At 42.4% G+C, this 17,252-nt stretch overlaps 2 protein-coding genes across 2 annotated transcripts in view; one reads left to right on the top strand and one right to left on the bottom strand.

Moving 5' to 3' along the window:
- capn5b (calpain 5b) overlaps positions 1 to 17,252 on the bottom strand; it is a 45,709-nt gene that overhangs the window by 12,030 nt on the left and 16,427 nt on the right. Inside the window, exons 3-5 of the mRNA XM_074610598.1 lie at positions 10,038 to 10,169; positions 2,404 to 2,612; positions 1,940 to 2,132 (exon numbers count right to left, since the gene is read on the bottom strand). Of these exons, the coding sequence (XP_074466699.1) occupies positions 1,940 to 2,132; positions 2,404 to 2,612; positions 10,038 to 10,169 (534 nt within the window). The remainder of the gene's footprint in view (positions 1 to 1,939; positions 2,133 to 2,403; positions 2,613 to 10,037; positions 10,170 to 17,252) is intronic.
- Positions 3,318 to 5,455, top strand: LOC141752568 (olfactory marker protein-like). Its single transcript, XM_074610599.1, has one exon. It carries the CDS (start codon positions 4,840 to 4,842, stop codon positions 5,320 to 5,322), a length of 483 nt encoding a protein of 160 aa, XP_074466700.1. The 5' UTR covers positions 3,318 to 4,839; the 3' UTR covers positions 5,323 to 5,455.

A 17,252-nucleotide genomic window follows, 5' to 3' on the forward strand; every position in this document is an offset into this window, starting at 1 on the left:
GCTCTCAGCAAAGATGGGAAATACTAGCAAATTGTTTATTTAAACCAGTATGAATATTACTTGCATAAAAATGAGGCTATTGAATAACATATCAGTTATGATTTGCCTAAGTTTCATGCTAATTTGAGCTGTAAAAGTGCTTCGACTGTGAGTCAAGTAACATCGTCTATGGGAAAAATACTTGGGAGCCAGGGGTGGTTGAAATAGATACTCCTACTTTGTATCTCCTAATTATCTTTGTGTCCCCTTTAGATCAGGTCTCTCTTGTTGGAGTAGGTTTTCCACAGGTTAGTTTGGGGTCAAGTCCAAAATGAAGACTTCTACTAAACACTAAGATCACAGAGTCATCATGCCTTTCTCTCATGTTAATTCCCTCCTGTGTTTTCCCTTCGTCTGTCCAAGAAAGATGCAAATGAAATGAGAGTAACCGTAGTACAGCACTTAAGATTCCTTGACCCATGGATCAGCAACCCACAGTAAATACAGGGTCTTCTAGAGGTTCACGCATCCCCAGAATAACAATTTATGATTGAGAAAAACAAGTGAAAGTGGTACTACTGGTTATATCCTCTGAGGTCTCATTACTCTTGAATAATAGACCCTCCAGTGTAAAAACTCATGCATATAAAAGAGCCATATCATTTCAAAATTGAACTGCGCCTGATTCTGAATCACAATAAGGGATTGTGAATTAGTTGTTGCTGGAGCAGGACGTCAGGGAATAAGACTGGCATGAGACAAGAGGACCAAAAGGCCAAATAGTGAGATTCATTAGACGGCACGCACTTGTTTTCTTAACAAGCAGACAGGAGTTCATAATAACACTTTGCCTCGAGTCCTAAAGCATTATTCATTAATGTGACTGTTTGTAAGTTTTTACACGTATAAACGTGTTTTAAATGTTTTTTGCTGCCAATTTGTTAACAGGTTGTAACCTAAAAAATTTGACGTTCCGCGACTTCAGCCTGTAGACTGCTTATAATGTGAAGAACGTTATGTTAACAAGCAATTTCTGTACACTTCCATATATAAAACTGTTTTCTAGACACTAAAATGAATATATTTTGTTCACTGAAATACAGTCCTTCATGCTGACAGCTCCCAGCTATCTTGGTTGATTAAAAACAATCAATATGAGTCATTTCAGAGATGAGATGCTTTGCTTTAGTTTCTAGAAAATGTCAGCCTCACCACACACTGAGTGGCTTCCTCTTGTACCCTTTCCCACTTAGATCCACCATTATCCTGGCATTAGTACATGGCCCTCACTGTGAGCAGTACCCAGGCTTTGTGCACATACTTTGGGAAAGGAAAAAGCATGCACAATATCATCAAAAAGGACAAATCAGAAGCACTATTCATTTGTGTGTACCTCACGTAATCTCAAACAAATTACTGCACCGCTTTCAAGAGCCTTTGAAAAGTTGCAGAAAGAATTTATGCAGAGATTTGGCACTAAAGGAGGCTGCTATCTCTGCCGCGAGACACAGGCAGCGAGTGTCTTCACAATGTCAACACGCAGACACACAGTTTCTCATCCCAGGATTTTAAAATCATTGCAGAAAATGCTCTAATTATTAAAGAGCTCTGGGGCACAAAAGGTCAGCTCTGGTGAATTAGACAGTTTTCAGAGAACAGGTACTGAAATGATGCTAAATAAAAATGCCAAGTCAGAGCATCCTTAAAGCTTGAAAAGGTAAAAAAGATGGATTGGCACAAAATTTGGAACGGACGTTCATGTTCTCATCAGGATGAATATTCATTCAGCGCCGTCATCAGGTCAAAGTTTCAATTTGTCCAATGCTTTGGTTTACCTCCAAACTCGCCTTTTATTACTTGATCAAAATGAATTTGTTTGTATAAAAACATCATGTCACAACACATGTGATTTTGTAACAAAGCAGATTTAAGAAGCAGTCACACACAGCTGTTAGCTCACCCTGATGGAGCAGCTGATGAGACCGTCTCTGTTGTGGACTTTGAGAACTCTTTCAAACAGCTGGTTTCGGGCCACTTCGTCCGTCGCCATCTGACCCTCCAGCAGGTCCACGGGCTCCGAAACACCACCCGTGAAATCCACCAGAGCATCGGCCGTGTTTCCCCCATCCAACGCCTCGTAGACGCCGTAAACCCTGACAGGAAGAGGAGGAGAGGCGGGTTATGTTTATTAGAGCTGCAACGATGTTGATTAATCAATTGTGGAAAAAACACTTTAAATCTGGTGTTTACCAGAGATGTGTGCTTAAGTTTCTTTGAAATAAGTCATTCAGCAAGAAATGAGGATAAAAAACAACTTATTGACTAAGACCTAGGCAAACTAAATGCCTAAATGTTTGATTAAGAGGAGGCAGCCCTCTTCTTTTCTAAAACTAGATCTGTATATGTGTTGGCAGTGACACTAACTTGGCGTAGGCCTTCTCCACCAGGGCGCTCCAGAACTCGTTGCTGTCGTTGGAGTGGCAGTAGACCAGCTGGTTGTCCACCGTCGGTAGCCGGTCGTCAATCACCACGTCCACCCACTCACCGAAGCGCCAGAAGCGGAAGTGGAAAATCCCGGCATACGACTCTGGCTTCTCTGTGTCCCACTCCTGCTCCTTCCAGTCGGGAATGACCTGGAGGAAGAGGACGGAGGAAGAAGAGCAGAGGGCGGGTAAGCCAAACAAAGCGGTGGTCCATGGAGCATAAATAATGTCAAGGTGGAGTGGGCTGCCAGACTGAGACAGCGTACCCTCATGTCTGCTGATGCATTTAGGATTAGGGGACAAATTTATCACCTTGGCTCTCTCAGTCATAAATCCTGCTGTAATAGGACACGGGTGAGAGGTAATAACTGGAGTGTGTGTGGGTGTTTCAGCTGCCTGCGTTTGCTGTGGTCCAGTGAAACCTCTTTAACCCAGCATCCATTTTGTGAATTCTAGTTATTATTTTGACAAGAGATGAACAACAAACAACGTTAGGATGGTCCTCGACCAAAGAAATTCTAAGTCGACTAACACTCACATGGTTTTGTCGACTGATCTATTCGTTGATTTAATCAACAGATCTGTAAAACTGAGTTTCTCTACAAAGAATCACACAAAAGCACCACTTTAAATCTGGTGTTTACCAGAGAGGTGCTCATACGTTTCTTAGAAATAAGTCATTCAGCATGAAAAAAAAGGCTAATCGATTAAAGAAATCTGCGTCGACTAAGACCAAAACCACCGATTAGTTGACTAAGAGGAAGCAGCCCTAAACAACATATTCACATAAAATCTGCATAAAAAATATGCTCAAATCATAACATGGCAAACCCAGCTGTCAGTGTGTCAGTGTGCTGACTTGACTATGACTTGCCCCAAACTGCATGTGATTATCATAAAATGGACATGTTTGTAAAGGGGAGACTCGTGGGTACCCATAGAACCCATTTTCATTCACATATCTGGAGGTCAGAGGTCAAGGGACCTCTTTGAAAATGGCCATGACAGTTTTTCCTTGCCAAAATTTAGGGCAGGTTTGGAGTGTTATTTAGCCTCCTTCATGAAAAGCCAGTATGACATGGTTGGAATCAATGGATTCCTTAGGTTTTATAGTTACATATGATACCAGTATCTACACTATAGCTTTAAAACTGAGCCTGCTACAACCTAAAAAATCGCAAGTTGCGTTAATGCGTTAAAGAAATTAGTGGCGTTAAAACGAATTTGCGTTATTATTGCGTTAACTTTGACGGGTATCGTAGCCAACAGGTAGTGCCAGTTTTGTTTTGTTTTTTAAAAACAGCTGCCTGCTGCTGCTGGAAACACACAAAGTATTTTTCTGCATTATGTCGTGTTGTGATTGCTCTTTAACATTTATGAAATGCTGCTTCCCTATGATCCCACTGTGACCCAGTGTAGTAACAGAACCCCCAACCTAGAGGCAACCTGTGAAACCTCCACAAGTAGGAATACGGCATGCAATAAAAACTGCAAATGATGCAGTGAGCGACACCACTTGTGAATTAAGTGACAGTGTTCCAGCGGGTGTCCTTGGAGATGTCAAGGTGCGCGAACCGAACAGCAGTTCCTGTCAAACCTCTCTACAGGAGGTGACACTCTGCTGATGGAGAGAATCTGGCCTCTCCGGAGGAGCGGCAACAGCTCCTTTAAAAAAAGAAGAGGAGGGGGGAAGAAAAAAAAGAAAACAAAGCACTGCACCACAGAAACCTCAGAGTCATTTTGTAATCCTTCGGGAGGCAATCTCTCCTGCACTCCACCCCGCTATTGCTCGCTCTCTGACTCTGCACTGAGAGCGAAGGCTCCATCTATCTCAGCTTTCATCTGGGCCAAGTGTCGCTATGCAGCAACTGAACTCTGGTAGGTAAGTGACCTGACGACTGACCAGGAAACAAGCAGGAGGCACCTTGGCTTCCCCTGCTGTCGGTCAATACACACACCGAGGGGAACAAAGAGGCTTTCCCCTCACCAACATAAAAGGGGGCTACCTTATAAAACAGCTTTGAAGTTCACATTTTCATTGCTGCTCATGCAAGTCTCCAGGAGAACACTTCATGTCTGGTATTAGAGTATCTGTAGCCGAGACAAACAAATGTGTGACAAACAGCACTAAGTTCCCTGAGGGGAAACCCTGTGCTGGGGTTGCAAATGTCATTAGATCTTGTTGCCTAGCATCTCTGCTAATCTGTACTTTTGTGTAAGACCCGCCCTCTCCTATCGACGCCAAGCAGACATGAACACACTGCAGAGAGTACTGCACGAAGAGAGAGAAGACGCTTAGTTTCGACATAGCTGCCGATCTAATCCAGCCCTGCAGTTGGTATCGACCTCTCAGCCCGCTGCGGTGTGCCGTCCAAGCATGTCTACAGAGTTGGAGCTGCCCTTCCGGCCGGACACCCAGCTGACGGAGGTGATGCGCCTGCGGGTTCAGTCTCTGCAGCAGCGAGGCCAGAAGAGGCAGGACGGTGAGCGCCTGCTGCTGCCCAACGAGGCCGTGTACAGACTGGACTTCTCCAAACAGTCCCTCAGGTTCTCACAGTGGACGGTGCGGCTGCCCCAGACGGGTCGCCTCACCGTCACGGCCACCTCGCAGCTCTGGACGCCCGACCTCACCCACCTGATGACGCGTCAGCTGCTGGAGCCTGTGGGGACTTTCTGGAGAGAGCCGGGCGACGCCAGCGACGCGCCCGTCCAGTGGTACGAGGCCGACGCGCACGAGTTTGGCGAGAGGATCGCAGAAATGGCTAAGGTGAGGAAGGTGATGTACTTCCTGTTAGCGTTTGCAGATGGCTGCAGCCCTGAGACTGTCGACTGCTCCATCGTCTTCACAGCGGATTGTTAAAACTAAAAACTCTTCTTCTGTGCTTGTAGTTGAGGTAGTTACTTTTAAGTGCATTTTTTTTTGTACGGATGGCTCCCTCTGTGATCGAGAAAGCCTTCAATACCACATCATCTGACAACCTGTAATGACTTCTCCTTCTGCAACATTCACAAAAACTTCTGTTACTGAACCTGTTGGTCATAAAAGGGTGCTTCTCTGTATCTTTGTATCTTTGTATCCTATGATGTTAAATACAAATAAACCCAATGAATCAAACATGTGTATCTGCGTTTTCTTAACCAACGTCTGAACACGGATCGTTCTCTGGACTTGTGTGTTGAGCATAAATGTTATTCCCCCTCTCCTCCTCGATGACAAACAGCCAGCCCTGACGGGTTTGGTAGAAACGAGTCCCATGTGAGATAATGGATAGAGACAAGTGTGCATGTGCTTGAGTATATTCCCCAGTGGACGGAGGGGGGAGGAACAGGTTCCTGCTGCCTCATCCGTCTCCGTCTTGCATGGTGACCCTGACAAACAAGAGCGAGGGGAGGCATGTGGATTTCATCTCCCTGCTTTACGCTCCAACGGGGGGATGAAACAGTAACTGTGACTGTGTGAACGAGAAGCCGCGTGTCAGATGAGGTGTGAGAGAAAAGAAAACAACTGAGATGTCAGGAGGTGTTAGACTCGTTTCTCGTCGGTAGAAAGCATGTAACTAACTTGCCACCTGAACCGTCAAACCAAAGGCGAACGCTTGCACATTCTCAGGAGTCTCGATTACATCGATCTCGCCTCTGCAGCCCTGAATTCATAAATATAAATTATTATTCAGTGTCCTCGTTGGTGTGTGTCCTTTTGCTCACTCATACCTGTCGCTATTTGACAGGAGAGTTAAACAAATGGACAAGCTTTGGGGGGAAATTAGCCCATCTTATTATTAAGTGATAGCAAACAAATATACTTAATATTAAAACATATACTGCATTGAGTGATTAAAAGGATCTAAGAAATGCAAAATCAGACGTTACAACAGCTCCAGAGCTACATGAAAGGTAATTAACATGTACAAAAGCAACACAAAATAACAATGTTTTGAAGTACCAGCACTCAGGTCTCACAGGGGAACAGTACCGGCTCCTGTGAGAGTTACACTATTACTTGTTTTGCTTTCATAGGAAGTAAAGCTGGTGGCCAACAACACAGGAGACTGTGAACAGATGAATAATCGCTGCACAAAGGTTGCTTTAACAAACAGAATTACACTATTGTTCAGATCTGACAAACTGAGGTCTAACTTCATCAGCTGTGGTCCAAATTTCAAATTAAAATCAATTAGATAAGGCAAATAATAAACATGTTTTTCCCATTTGGATTCCTCCATAGTCTTTTTAATTTAGAATAATCATTCATTTTCTTTAACAAGGCTGAAATTAGGGATGTCACAAGAACAACCAATAAGTTGATGCCATAATTCTGAAAACGTGACGGTACTCATTTTTCTATAGTACTGCAGGTACCGTAGGTACACGGTCAGGGCTCGAGACTAACGTCGTCCTGGGGACGATAGAAAATGTGTTTGTGTCAAAAGCCAGACTTCCACCCAAAGTTCCCGGGACTTTACTTCCTTTTGAGGAATTAAAAAGGTTCCTTCAGCCCATTGTTGTCGGCGTTTCTACCGCGGTCTAAAGACCCACGTTAGCTGACGTATGAAAAAGCAACGGCTGTTTTACAAGTTGTTTTTGCACGTGACTACTACTGTACGGCCGGCCCGGCCTCAGCGGCTTTGTCACATCTCCGAAAACGACATTTTCCAAACAAGTTATTTGGATAAACTGACCACATATTGGGAATCTAAACGATTACTCTTTCGCCTTTCGGAGTTTTTCTTATCCGAATCGAGGGTCAAAGGACAGAAGGTATCATATGCTGTACAGATTGTTAAGTCCCTTGAGGCAAATCTGTGATATTGGGATATATATAAATAAAATTGGCTTGACTTGACGGTCTCAAGCGTCATTACTCTGGGCAAGAAAGCAAATGACAAGGAGAGCATCCTCCTTCCAAAAAAAACAAAAAGAAAATCCTCCACCAAAAACTGCAGATGTAGAAAAAAGAAGAGGGAATTAAGCAGTAAACATGCGGCTCATTGGTATGGAGTCGGACGCTGTGTTTGCACAATGAAACAGAGCTAGACAAACAGAGAGTAAACAGAGAGGAAGATACTGTGTAAGCATGCCTATATGTACTCACTCTCTCTCTGAGCAGACTGTCACAATGCAGCGTCTCGCTACAACAGGCCGAGGCATCTTGTTTCAAATCCCATTAAACCTCGGTAATCACTTTGTTTCCTCCGTCAAGATGGATGCCAAAGATCATTTCAGAATAATCCTCCTGACACGCGAAACTCCAGAGCTCACTGCTCTTCAAATAATATAGTTTCTTTTTTTTTTTTTGACAGAAGCTTGCAATAGTGGTGCCAATCTTCATGCAAAACTTTACATATTTATTCAAATCGATGTGTAAAAGGTTTCAAACTGCATTTACATCGCAAGTCACAGAATCTCTGAAACAGAAGCCAGATAAATGAAGTTATTTAGGGTGAATTCAAGGATCTCTAATGAACCTTTCTCTATAGTTTGCAGAGATAATGAGTGCTCCCAATTAATAGAGAAGGAAGAACATGTAAGGAGATGCAACAGTGCTTCATTGAGAGCTTTCCTCATTTGGTTACAACAAACCAAACCAGCGGTGAGTTTGAAAACGATGTTTAATTGGGCTGTTGTAACTACTGGAGGTGTTGGTGAGCGCATTTTGACTGGCTGTAGCTTCACAGTAAATGTAAAGACATGAGAGTGATATCGATCTTCTAAGTTCAAACTTGAAAGCAGCCCCTGAACACATAACAAGATAAACAACAGAATAAAGCTACCCTTTTGTGAACAATGTCAAGTGACGAGGTAAGAACACAGTATAATTATTTTAGCAACATTGCCAACGTATTCAGCTTGGTAGGGAGCTATTTCTGCGATCTGCCGAGTGACCTGTATCCAGCTCTATTATTTTTTTGCCGCTATATTTGTCAACGGATGGCGTTGTTCTATCGGACAGATGAAAAAATTTGAATTAAAAATGTTAAAATGGGTCCACTAATATACTTGATTGGCCGATAATATAAAGTCTATGTGTGGGAAACACTGCTTATGTTTCTTATTGCTTTTACGTTTACATTTAATAACATACATTTCACAAAACAACTATTTTTATTGGGTTATGTACAGTAAGTACTGGAACATTCTTCTCGTTGCAGGTAGTTGTATAGCAGCTGAAAAGACTTTTTTAGTTTAGTTATTTATCTTTTTCATGTGAAAGAAGGTTGTATTTGTATGATTGACTTTGTGCTCATTCAAAGGCAGAATAATGAAATCCTAAATGACTTTAAAACAGCTCAGTTAGTTTTCATAATGAAGATGTCTTTGTTTCCCTGGCACAAAAGGGGAATAAATAACAGCAAAAACATCGGCTGTCAGCCAAAGTTTCACAATCACTGCATCTCTATATAGAACCTTTAAAAGATAAAACCAACACGTAACAATGCCAGCCGGTATGTAACAAAGTGCATGCTTGAAAGGGTTTTTATCTATCCAGGTATTTGTCTGTCAATCTCTCTGTCGATTCATTCATCCTCTATTCATTCATCCGTCTACATTGTCCTCTCTCCTCTGAGTCTGCCCCTTGCCAGCATTGAAAACGTCGTAGCCACTCCCCTGCTGGTTAGAGATACTAATAAAAAACACATTCACTACCGACAGAAGCCAGAACATCCATCTAGCCTTCCAGCCGGTCCGGGGAGACTCCACCAATCAGGCTTCTACTGACTGATGGAGTCTGCTGAGACCAAGGAGGCGTGTTGCTGTAATGAGTCCTCTGGTGTTTACTTCTTATCATAATGCTTCCTAATGGACACTTAAACTCTAAATATGGATTAATTACAATTGAGTACATAGAAAGTTCCTTTTCAAAATGCATTATATGCACTTTTGTGCAGGAAACAATCTATTTTCTAATATCTCTCTATCAGAAATAGTCCTGATTGTAAAAGTGTCGACTCTTTTTCAAACACTTTCTTTTAAAAAGTTTGATTTTTTTCAAAGAGCTCAATCAACAGATAATTGGTTGTAGGGTGGCGTTGAGCCGTTGAGCATCCGCGGCCAACCCTCGCTCAAAGTCTGATCTGGATCGATGTATCAATTTAATGATCAACGATCCAATATATTGATAAACATCGATACATATCATCATCTTTAAGATACGCCCTTATTTTGAAATTGTCCAAAGAATCGGTATGATATCATATCATGATGAAACTTGTGATTTACACCCCTTACTGGTAGGCATGCCTTTCTCACTTTGGAGAGAGCCATGCAAGCGGTTTCCCATTGCCAGTCTTAATGTTAAGCTAGGCTTAATTAACATACTGACGTGAGATTGATATCGTTGTACTCGCCTCACTCTCGGAAAGAAAGCAAATAAGAGTATTTCCCAAAATGTTCAAGTATTTCTAGCACTTTGTGTTGTGAACTTTTACTGAATCAGATGATGTGAGGCAACCCAAAGACACACCCGTATGAGATTCACTAAACATTTTATTCTGGTGCTCAAAAGTAAAGACCAGACAAAGAAAGAAGAAGAAATAGACAACACACATATACACATAAAAAAACCAACACACTTACTTTTTGCCACAGAGACTCTCTGGAGGCCAGACTGGAGCACGCCGCTACAAACCAGCAGTTCCCCAGCTGTCCCTGATGTAAATCGTGTGCGCTGATGCCATCCACAAACAGGTGAGGGTCCTCACACAGCTCCTACACTCCAAGAGACACATACAGAATAGTTTAGTGTGTGGCAACACTGACAATTTATGCATTTTTAAAGTCAAGCTGATGCATTAAAGCCCCCCTCCAGTGTATTTCGCCATTTTTATGATATTTCATATTTGAGTCATTTCCAGACTAAGTTGATTAGCAGCACTGTTTGCCAATTTTTGTTTTTAATTTTGTGCTCAAATAAAAAAAAAAAAAAGAAGGTTGTTGCTAAAATGGGAATATGACGTATGACTATAGTAGAAGCTGCAGGTCAAAGGTCATCCTCCAAGCTGTTTGTTTCCTCCACCTTAGTTGAATGTGTTTATTTTCACAATGGTATTTATGTGTGTGGTGAACGGGTGCAATCAGTGCAGTGAATTACACCAAATCCCACCAGCAGAATTAATACAACAAACTGACTGTCTCTCTCACTCACTCTCTTCTTTACCGTCTTCTCCTGGAGATAAGGAGGAAAGATAACGGAAAGTAGCCGATGCTGCTTTGGGGAGCACAACTTTCAGCCCAAAAGGAAACAAGAGAAAAGTCCCGTTAGAGAAATAAACAAATCTCAGTGCAGCCCGGTGCGGTGTCAGTGCTGGAGCTGAGACGAGAGCGGCCGGTGCTGGTCAACGGTGCACCTCCAATACGTCCTAAAACTGCATTTCAAATGGAAGACCTTGGCAACATGTCTATCTGTCCTCAGGTGCGCTGTGGCCGGCGTGCGGCGGTGCGGCTCCTCGTTGCAGCAGCAGCCAGATGGCCGCCTCGCCAGGAGGAGACGGTGAAGAAGAGAGCGAGTGAGAGAGAGTCGGCAAGTTGCGCTAATTCTTAACTCATTTGTGGTCTGATAAACAGTAAATTCATTTAAACTGGGTTGAAAAACGATGCAATCTGGTTGCCATAGTAAAGAATTATGTCTGACTATTAACCACAACCCCATTATCTGTTTGAGAAAGAACGTTAACTAAAAAACAGGAAGTAAAACTAGCTGGAGGGGGGCTTTAAGCTTTCTATGATACCCAAGAATAGAATTGAAGATGCTCATACTAATATTGTGAGCCAAGATAATCATTTTAGGGGGAAAAAGTATAATAATAAATATAAAATATAAATGTATTCTTTGCGGGCGTCAAAGCTTCTTTGTGTACCGTCCACAGTGCAAGACATAGAGGAGCTTAAATGGGTTATTGAGGCAATTTCGTGAATCAGAAAAAGACCATCTGTCCTGATGCACCCACGTATCATATTCATGATCTTCTGCCCGAGTGTGGGAGGGCTGCATGCATTTACAAAATCACATTTCCTGTGGCTGCAACGTTGAGGTCCATTTTCTGCCACAATGTGTACAGACGGACCTCTATGACGGCGAACAACATGGTGCTCAATGAGCTGCTCTCTCTGTACCGCACTCACACACCTATCCACATCCATACAAACACACATACACACACACACACACACAATCAGACGTCCTGTGGTTCCTGTGATAATGTGTGGGACGAATACTACAGGCTGTGGGCCGACACGAGCCATTTACAGAGAGACACGCGTCCTCTACTCTTTTGTCTGCACACACAATAGATACACTTCAGCATAAATGTCACAAGCGAGAGAAGGTTTGCTGAAAAGTGAGGATTATGTGCACTGCCTTAAAATGAACTAAATATCTCAAAATATAGAGTATAAAACGATATAAAGTACGTTAAGGTTGTAAAATATTTTTTTATATATACAGTATTAAAACATGATGTACAGTACATCTTTGGTGGTTGTTTTGTTTTGTACTTATTTGGTCAAAATTGTAATTAAAGTGGCAGTAGTCAGTATATTTTTGGCATCATTGGGCTAAAATTCCATAATAACCTTTCAGCATATTATAATTCAAGTGTTCTGAGAGATAACTAGACTTCTGCACCTCCTCATGGCTCTGTTTTCAGGCTTTAGAACATCTAGCCCGTGACGGGAGACTTTGACCAATCACAGGTCATTTCATTGAGAGAGCGTTCCTATTGGCTGTGCTCCGGTCATGTGACCGGAACTTGGCGTTCCTTCACCAGATTTCACAATGGCAGCGGCGTCACAAACTTTATCATTTTACAGCTAAACCGTGCACTACAAGATGATTCTGAAAACATTTGAGGAGAGAAATAGGCATTAACGTAACATAATATTGATTCATATTTATTCAGCGCGGCCTAATTTGACCGTTTGGTCGGAGTTTCGCGAGTGATTGACAGCCGGCTCTCATAGATCAGTTCTTACTGCTTGTTTTCCTCCGGTCTGTGAAATCTTGCAGATGCCGTTAGGAGCACCAGAGGACACAGAGGAACATGATTTTTTTCAGGTTACCTGTTTCATGTACTACTGTCACGATATAGCGACCGTTTTATAAAAAATCATATTTGCTCCAATCTCACCTACTTCAGCTTTAACAGAGATGAGAAATTTAAGTTTTATACATTTTTCTGCAGTGATAGCGCAGAAGTAAAGTTTAAAGTTAAGTGAGTTTACAGGGCTCATTACTGTGAGTTTCTTAAATGTGAATATTTTCTGGTTTCTTTACTCCTCTATGACAATAAACTGAATACCTTTGAGTCGTGGACAGAATTTCTTGGGCTTTGGGTAAAACTGATTGCTATTTTTTACCATTTTCTGACATTTTACACAACAACTAATCGATTAATCAAGAAAATAATCAACAGATTAATCAACAATTAGGTAAAGGCGGGACTCGTGGGTACCAGTAGAGCCCATTTTCATTCATATATTTTGAGGTCAGAGGTCAAGGGACCCCTTTGAAAATGGCCATGCCAGTTTTTCCTCGCTCAAATTTGGAGCGTTATTTAGATTCCTTCCCGACATGCTACCATGACATGTTTGTTACCAATGGATTCCTAGTTTCATATCTTTGTCTTCACTCTAGCCCTGAAACTACTAGAGCCTCTGAAAGACAGTAAAGTCAGTCGAGATCGGTTAAATAAAAAACAAACTGCCTCATATCCATCATTTCGGTGACAGCCCCATATCTGAGTTTTAATATAAAAGGTTAACACCAGCCCAGTATAAAATATAGAACGATTTAATTTTTTACTACAGCCTGCAGATCTGTGCTGGCAGTGGTCTGGGTGTGAACAGTCTGTCTGTTTCCTGCTCTCTGCTTTATGGGAGCGGCGGGTCGATGGGCACCTCGGCCATTACTCAACAGGCAGCGGAAAGCACAGCACCACTTAACAGCTCTTTATCTTTACACACTTGCAGCACTCAACTAGGGTTAGAAAAGTAAAAGAGGGGACAAAGAGGGAGAGAGAGATGGACGCACATGAGTGTTTACTCATGTAATTTACACACAGCAGACATCCGCATTGGGACTACGTGAACAACCGCCGTTTTATTAAAAACTGATATGGATTAGAGAAGTTATGTTTCATCTCCACCTAGAGAAAATCTGATATACCAGAAAATTCAATGCCACTTGGCGAAACATTTATATGTTAGGGCTGCTTGATTATGGCAACAATCATATTCACGATTATTTTGGTCAATATTAAGATTATTCAACAAGATTGACTTTGGAAACATCATGCATTTAGAAAGAACATTTTTTGGCCTACATTTTAAAGTTAAATGCATCAATCTGGTGCACTTTGAGAGCAAAATTAAGAGGCTAGATGGATGAAGAACTGTGATTTAGTAAACAATTTAATCATAAACATATTTGTTGTATAAATATTAGGGCTGTCAATCAGTTTAAATATTTAATCGTGATTAAAGCGGCAGTAGGCACAATGTTTTTGTCAAGTGTTCTGAGAGATAACTAGACTTCTGCACCTCCTCATGGCTCTGTAATCAGGCTTTAAAAAATCTAGCATGTGACAGGAGACTTTAGCCAATCGAAGGTCATTTCAGAGAGAGAGCGTTCCTATTGGCTGTGCTCCGGCTGGTGGGCGGTGCTTGGTATTTCCTCAACTGATCTCAACATGGCTGAAGAAGTTAGTGGCGTTAAAACAATTGCCCAATTGGATTAATTGCCCAAATTTATATCCTTTGTTGACAACTGTACGGGGGGTGAATTTTTATACAACTCATCCATTGAAATTATATTAATCCTGCTTTAACCATTAACATCAGTAATGGTACCAGCCTTGGAAAGTCATGTGTGTGTATAAACGCTGATCACAGCATGCACACACTATGGCGTATGTTCAAGTGTGGGAAACAAAAGCACACACACTCGAGAACACAGCGAGAGGACACAAACCAAGGTCAGTAATTTGCTGACTCTGCAAAGCTGATTGCTGCAAAAGCAAACTTTTAATCAGAAGCAGAGGCCACTGCAGTGCTCCCTGGAGGCCTCCGGTCTCTCACCTTGCAGAGACCAACCCGAAGCACTTCCTGTCCTGAAACCGGCGTCTCTACGTGTATGTGAAGCAATGTTTGGATCTCTGTCCGACCAGTGCTAGAGTTAAGATCTCTAATCACATTTTTCCCCCCGTCCGCAACGGCATTGATCGTTGGAGTCTGAGCAGCGGCGAGGGCTCCCTGTGGTGGCCTGTCGTCCAGGGACCGGCTCAGGTGGAAGAGTAATAGAGTATCGATCCCCGCCCGGCCCTGCAGACACTGAAGTAATGTGAATATTGTGGCTGAGCACAGCCTAATCATTTACCCTGCTACTGAGAACCTTTCAACCGGCTTCGTAGCCCTCTTCAGCACCATCCATCAGCCTGTGAGAGGAACCATCAGCCACGCATGCAAACACACAACCGGGCACAAGCACAAAAAGACAGAATACAAACAGTGGAATCCAGCAGCACGAATTCAAAAGATCCTTCTAGGGTCTAAACACACACACACAGTTTTTCCTCATCAAAATGCATTGTGTGCATCCTTGAGGCCTAAGAAATACAACATAAAACATTTGCAAAGCCGATTTCTTTTGAACATTTTTAAGCTTGTATTGTTTACATCCAAGTTCTTCTGTGTCAATCAGGGGAAAAGTGAGATACATAGTCAGCAGGAATGTATAGGTTATATTGATAATACCAGAAATATGATATTGATAAATATGGTGATGGTAAATGTTCTTAAGATTCTGGTTTGACAAGCTTTTAATTGTTTATGACAACATTGTTTTCACCAAAGTTTCCCTAAATTTAAAATCCAAATACCTAATTGTGTCGAACTCAAGGGAGAATTTCTATTTAAGGTGACACGAGGAAAGGGATTGCCATGGGACTATTGGTGCCTTCAAATGAAACTCGTGAGCTTGTGTTTACAACACGGGAAGTCGTGTACACAATATGCTTGGCGTGAGAACACTGTTGCTAGGCAACGGCAATATTAACGTTACTGTTGGTGTCTAGAAGCCACAGAGGCTAATTTAGCAAGCTAGAAAGTTGGTAACATAATGCAGGATATGCAAAGACATAACGACGAGATGAGACCGTTGGGAATATCAACATTTTCCTCAGACACATTATAGAATTACGAAGACTTACAATATATGACTAAAATGACAATATATTAACTTATTATGCACCGAAAAATGAACTTCCTTGGTCTCCGCCATTTCCGACAACGTCTACAAACACATCACAACTCGTGAACTCGGAGCTTTCAGAAACTTTCCACTTACGAGGTCGTAAATACGACAAGAGGGGGGCGTTCATATGGACTCTTCTGGTAAACACGGTAAACACAACCCCGTTTGAAGGCAGCATGAAAACAGAGTCAACGGCCAACTGTGACTGAATTTAACTGATTTAACGGAAACCCCAAAGTTTATAATGACAAAAACGTCTGCCCAACATAAGCTGAAACATTCAGATGCATTAAAAGGGATAGCGTCCATGGTATAAATGGAATAGAAAATGTTCCTTTGTCTCACAGCCGTCGTATCGCCCCACCCTAGCCTGGTCGAGACATGAATAAACAGAAATCAGTGGCGGAGACGCAGCGAGAGGAGGAGGAGGAGAAGGGCAGCAGGAGGAAGACAGACAGGCTGAGAGACAATGTGCTCTTTAAGCTCGCATGCTCTGCCACCGAGACTTCACTGCAGCCATAAATATCACAGAGATGCATCTGAGCCTATTAAGCCTGTGAACCTTCACCCTGCCACTGAAAACACAACCTCTCTGATCGGCACATTCACATTGGGAGACAACTTGACCGTTACTGGTGGTGGATGAATATGAAAAAACAGAGGGGAAAATGTCTGGGTTTCATTAAATCAACTACAAGAACACTTCAAGAACACTGAGGTAGAACAACTTTTTAAATTAACGTGTGGTGTATTTTCAGGAGTTGCACAGGACAGCGGGGCCCCTAAATGTAAACACACATGTTTCTATTCTCAGGAGTAACACAATGACAGCGGGGCCCCTAAATGTAAACATGGGTAAACAGCATAACGGGGACGGAGGGTCGGACAAAAGTCAAGGGGTTGTAAGATAAACATGTAGGACACACATTGTTCTTATGCTCAGCTCGCATGTTACATGACAGATGTTGCATACCATCTGTGCCCGATATAAGGAGGCGCGAGAGCCCCAAAGGGCGGGACTTTCAGATTCGACTTGAGACCTCCGGGCGCTCTAGACGCCCGTATGACATGTGTGGCTTGTTTGTAATAAACTTTATTATACCAGCAAGAACAGTGTCCTCGGAGCATCCTTCATCATCACTTCAACAGCACTGTCGCAGAAAAGATACGACAAACGTCACATAAATTAACGAAATAAAGAGGCCCAGTCTACACATTGATTAGTAATTACAAATTGAGCTGGAATCTCAGGTTTATTAGCAGCCATCCTGAGAGCTCCGCCTCGAAACACAATGGGAGCTCAGCGGCAGCGGGTTTCAGAACCGTTACACCCCTATCCAGTGCTTAACAACACCTAGGGTGCTGCTGTGCTGAAACTAAACAAGAATGACGTATTAAACCACGCTCTGTGCAGCGCACCAATAGAAAATGGACATTTTCAAAGGGGTCCCTTGACCTCTGACCTCAAGATATGTGAATGAAAACTCTGAGATGAACGGAGTGAAAACTCTATCTTATTACATAAAACAGATGTTGACAAACTG

Source organism: Sebastes fasciatus, chromosome 16 (assembly GCF_043250625.1).
Source record: "Sebastes fasciatus isolate fSebFas1 chromosome 16, fSebFas1.pri, whole genome shotgun sequence".
NCBI lineage: Eukaryota > Metazoa > Chordata > Actinopteri > Perciformes > Sebastidae > Sebastes > Sebastes fasciatus.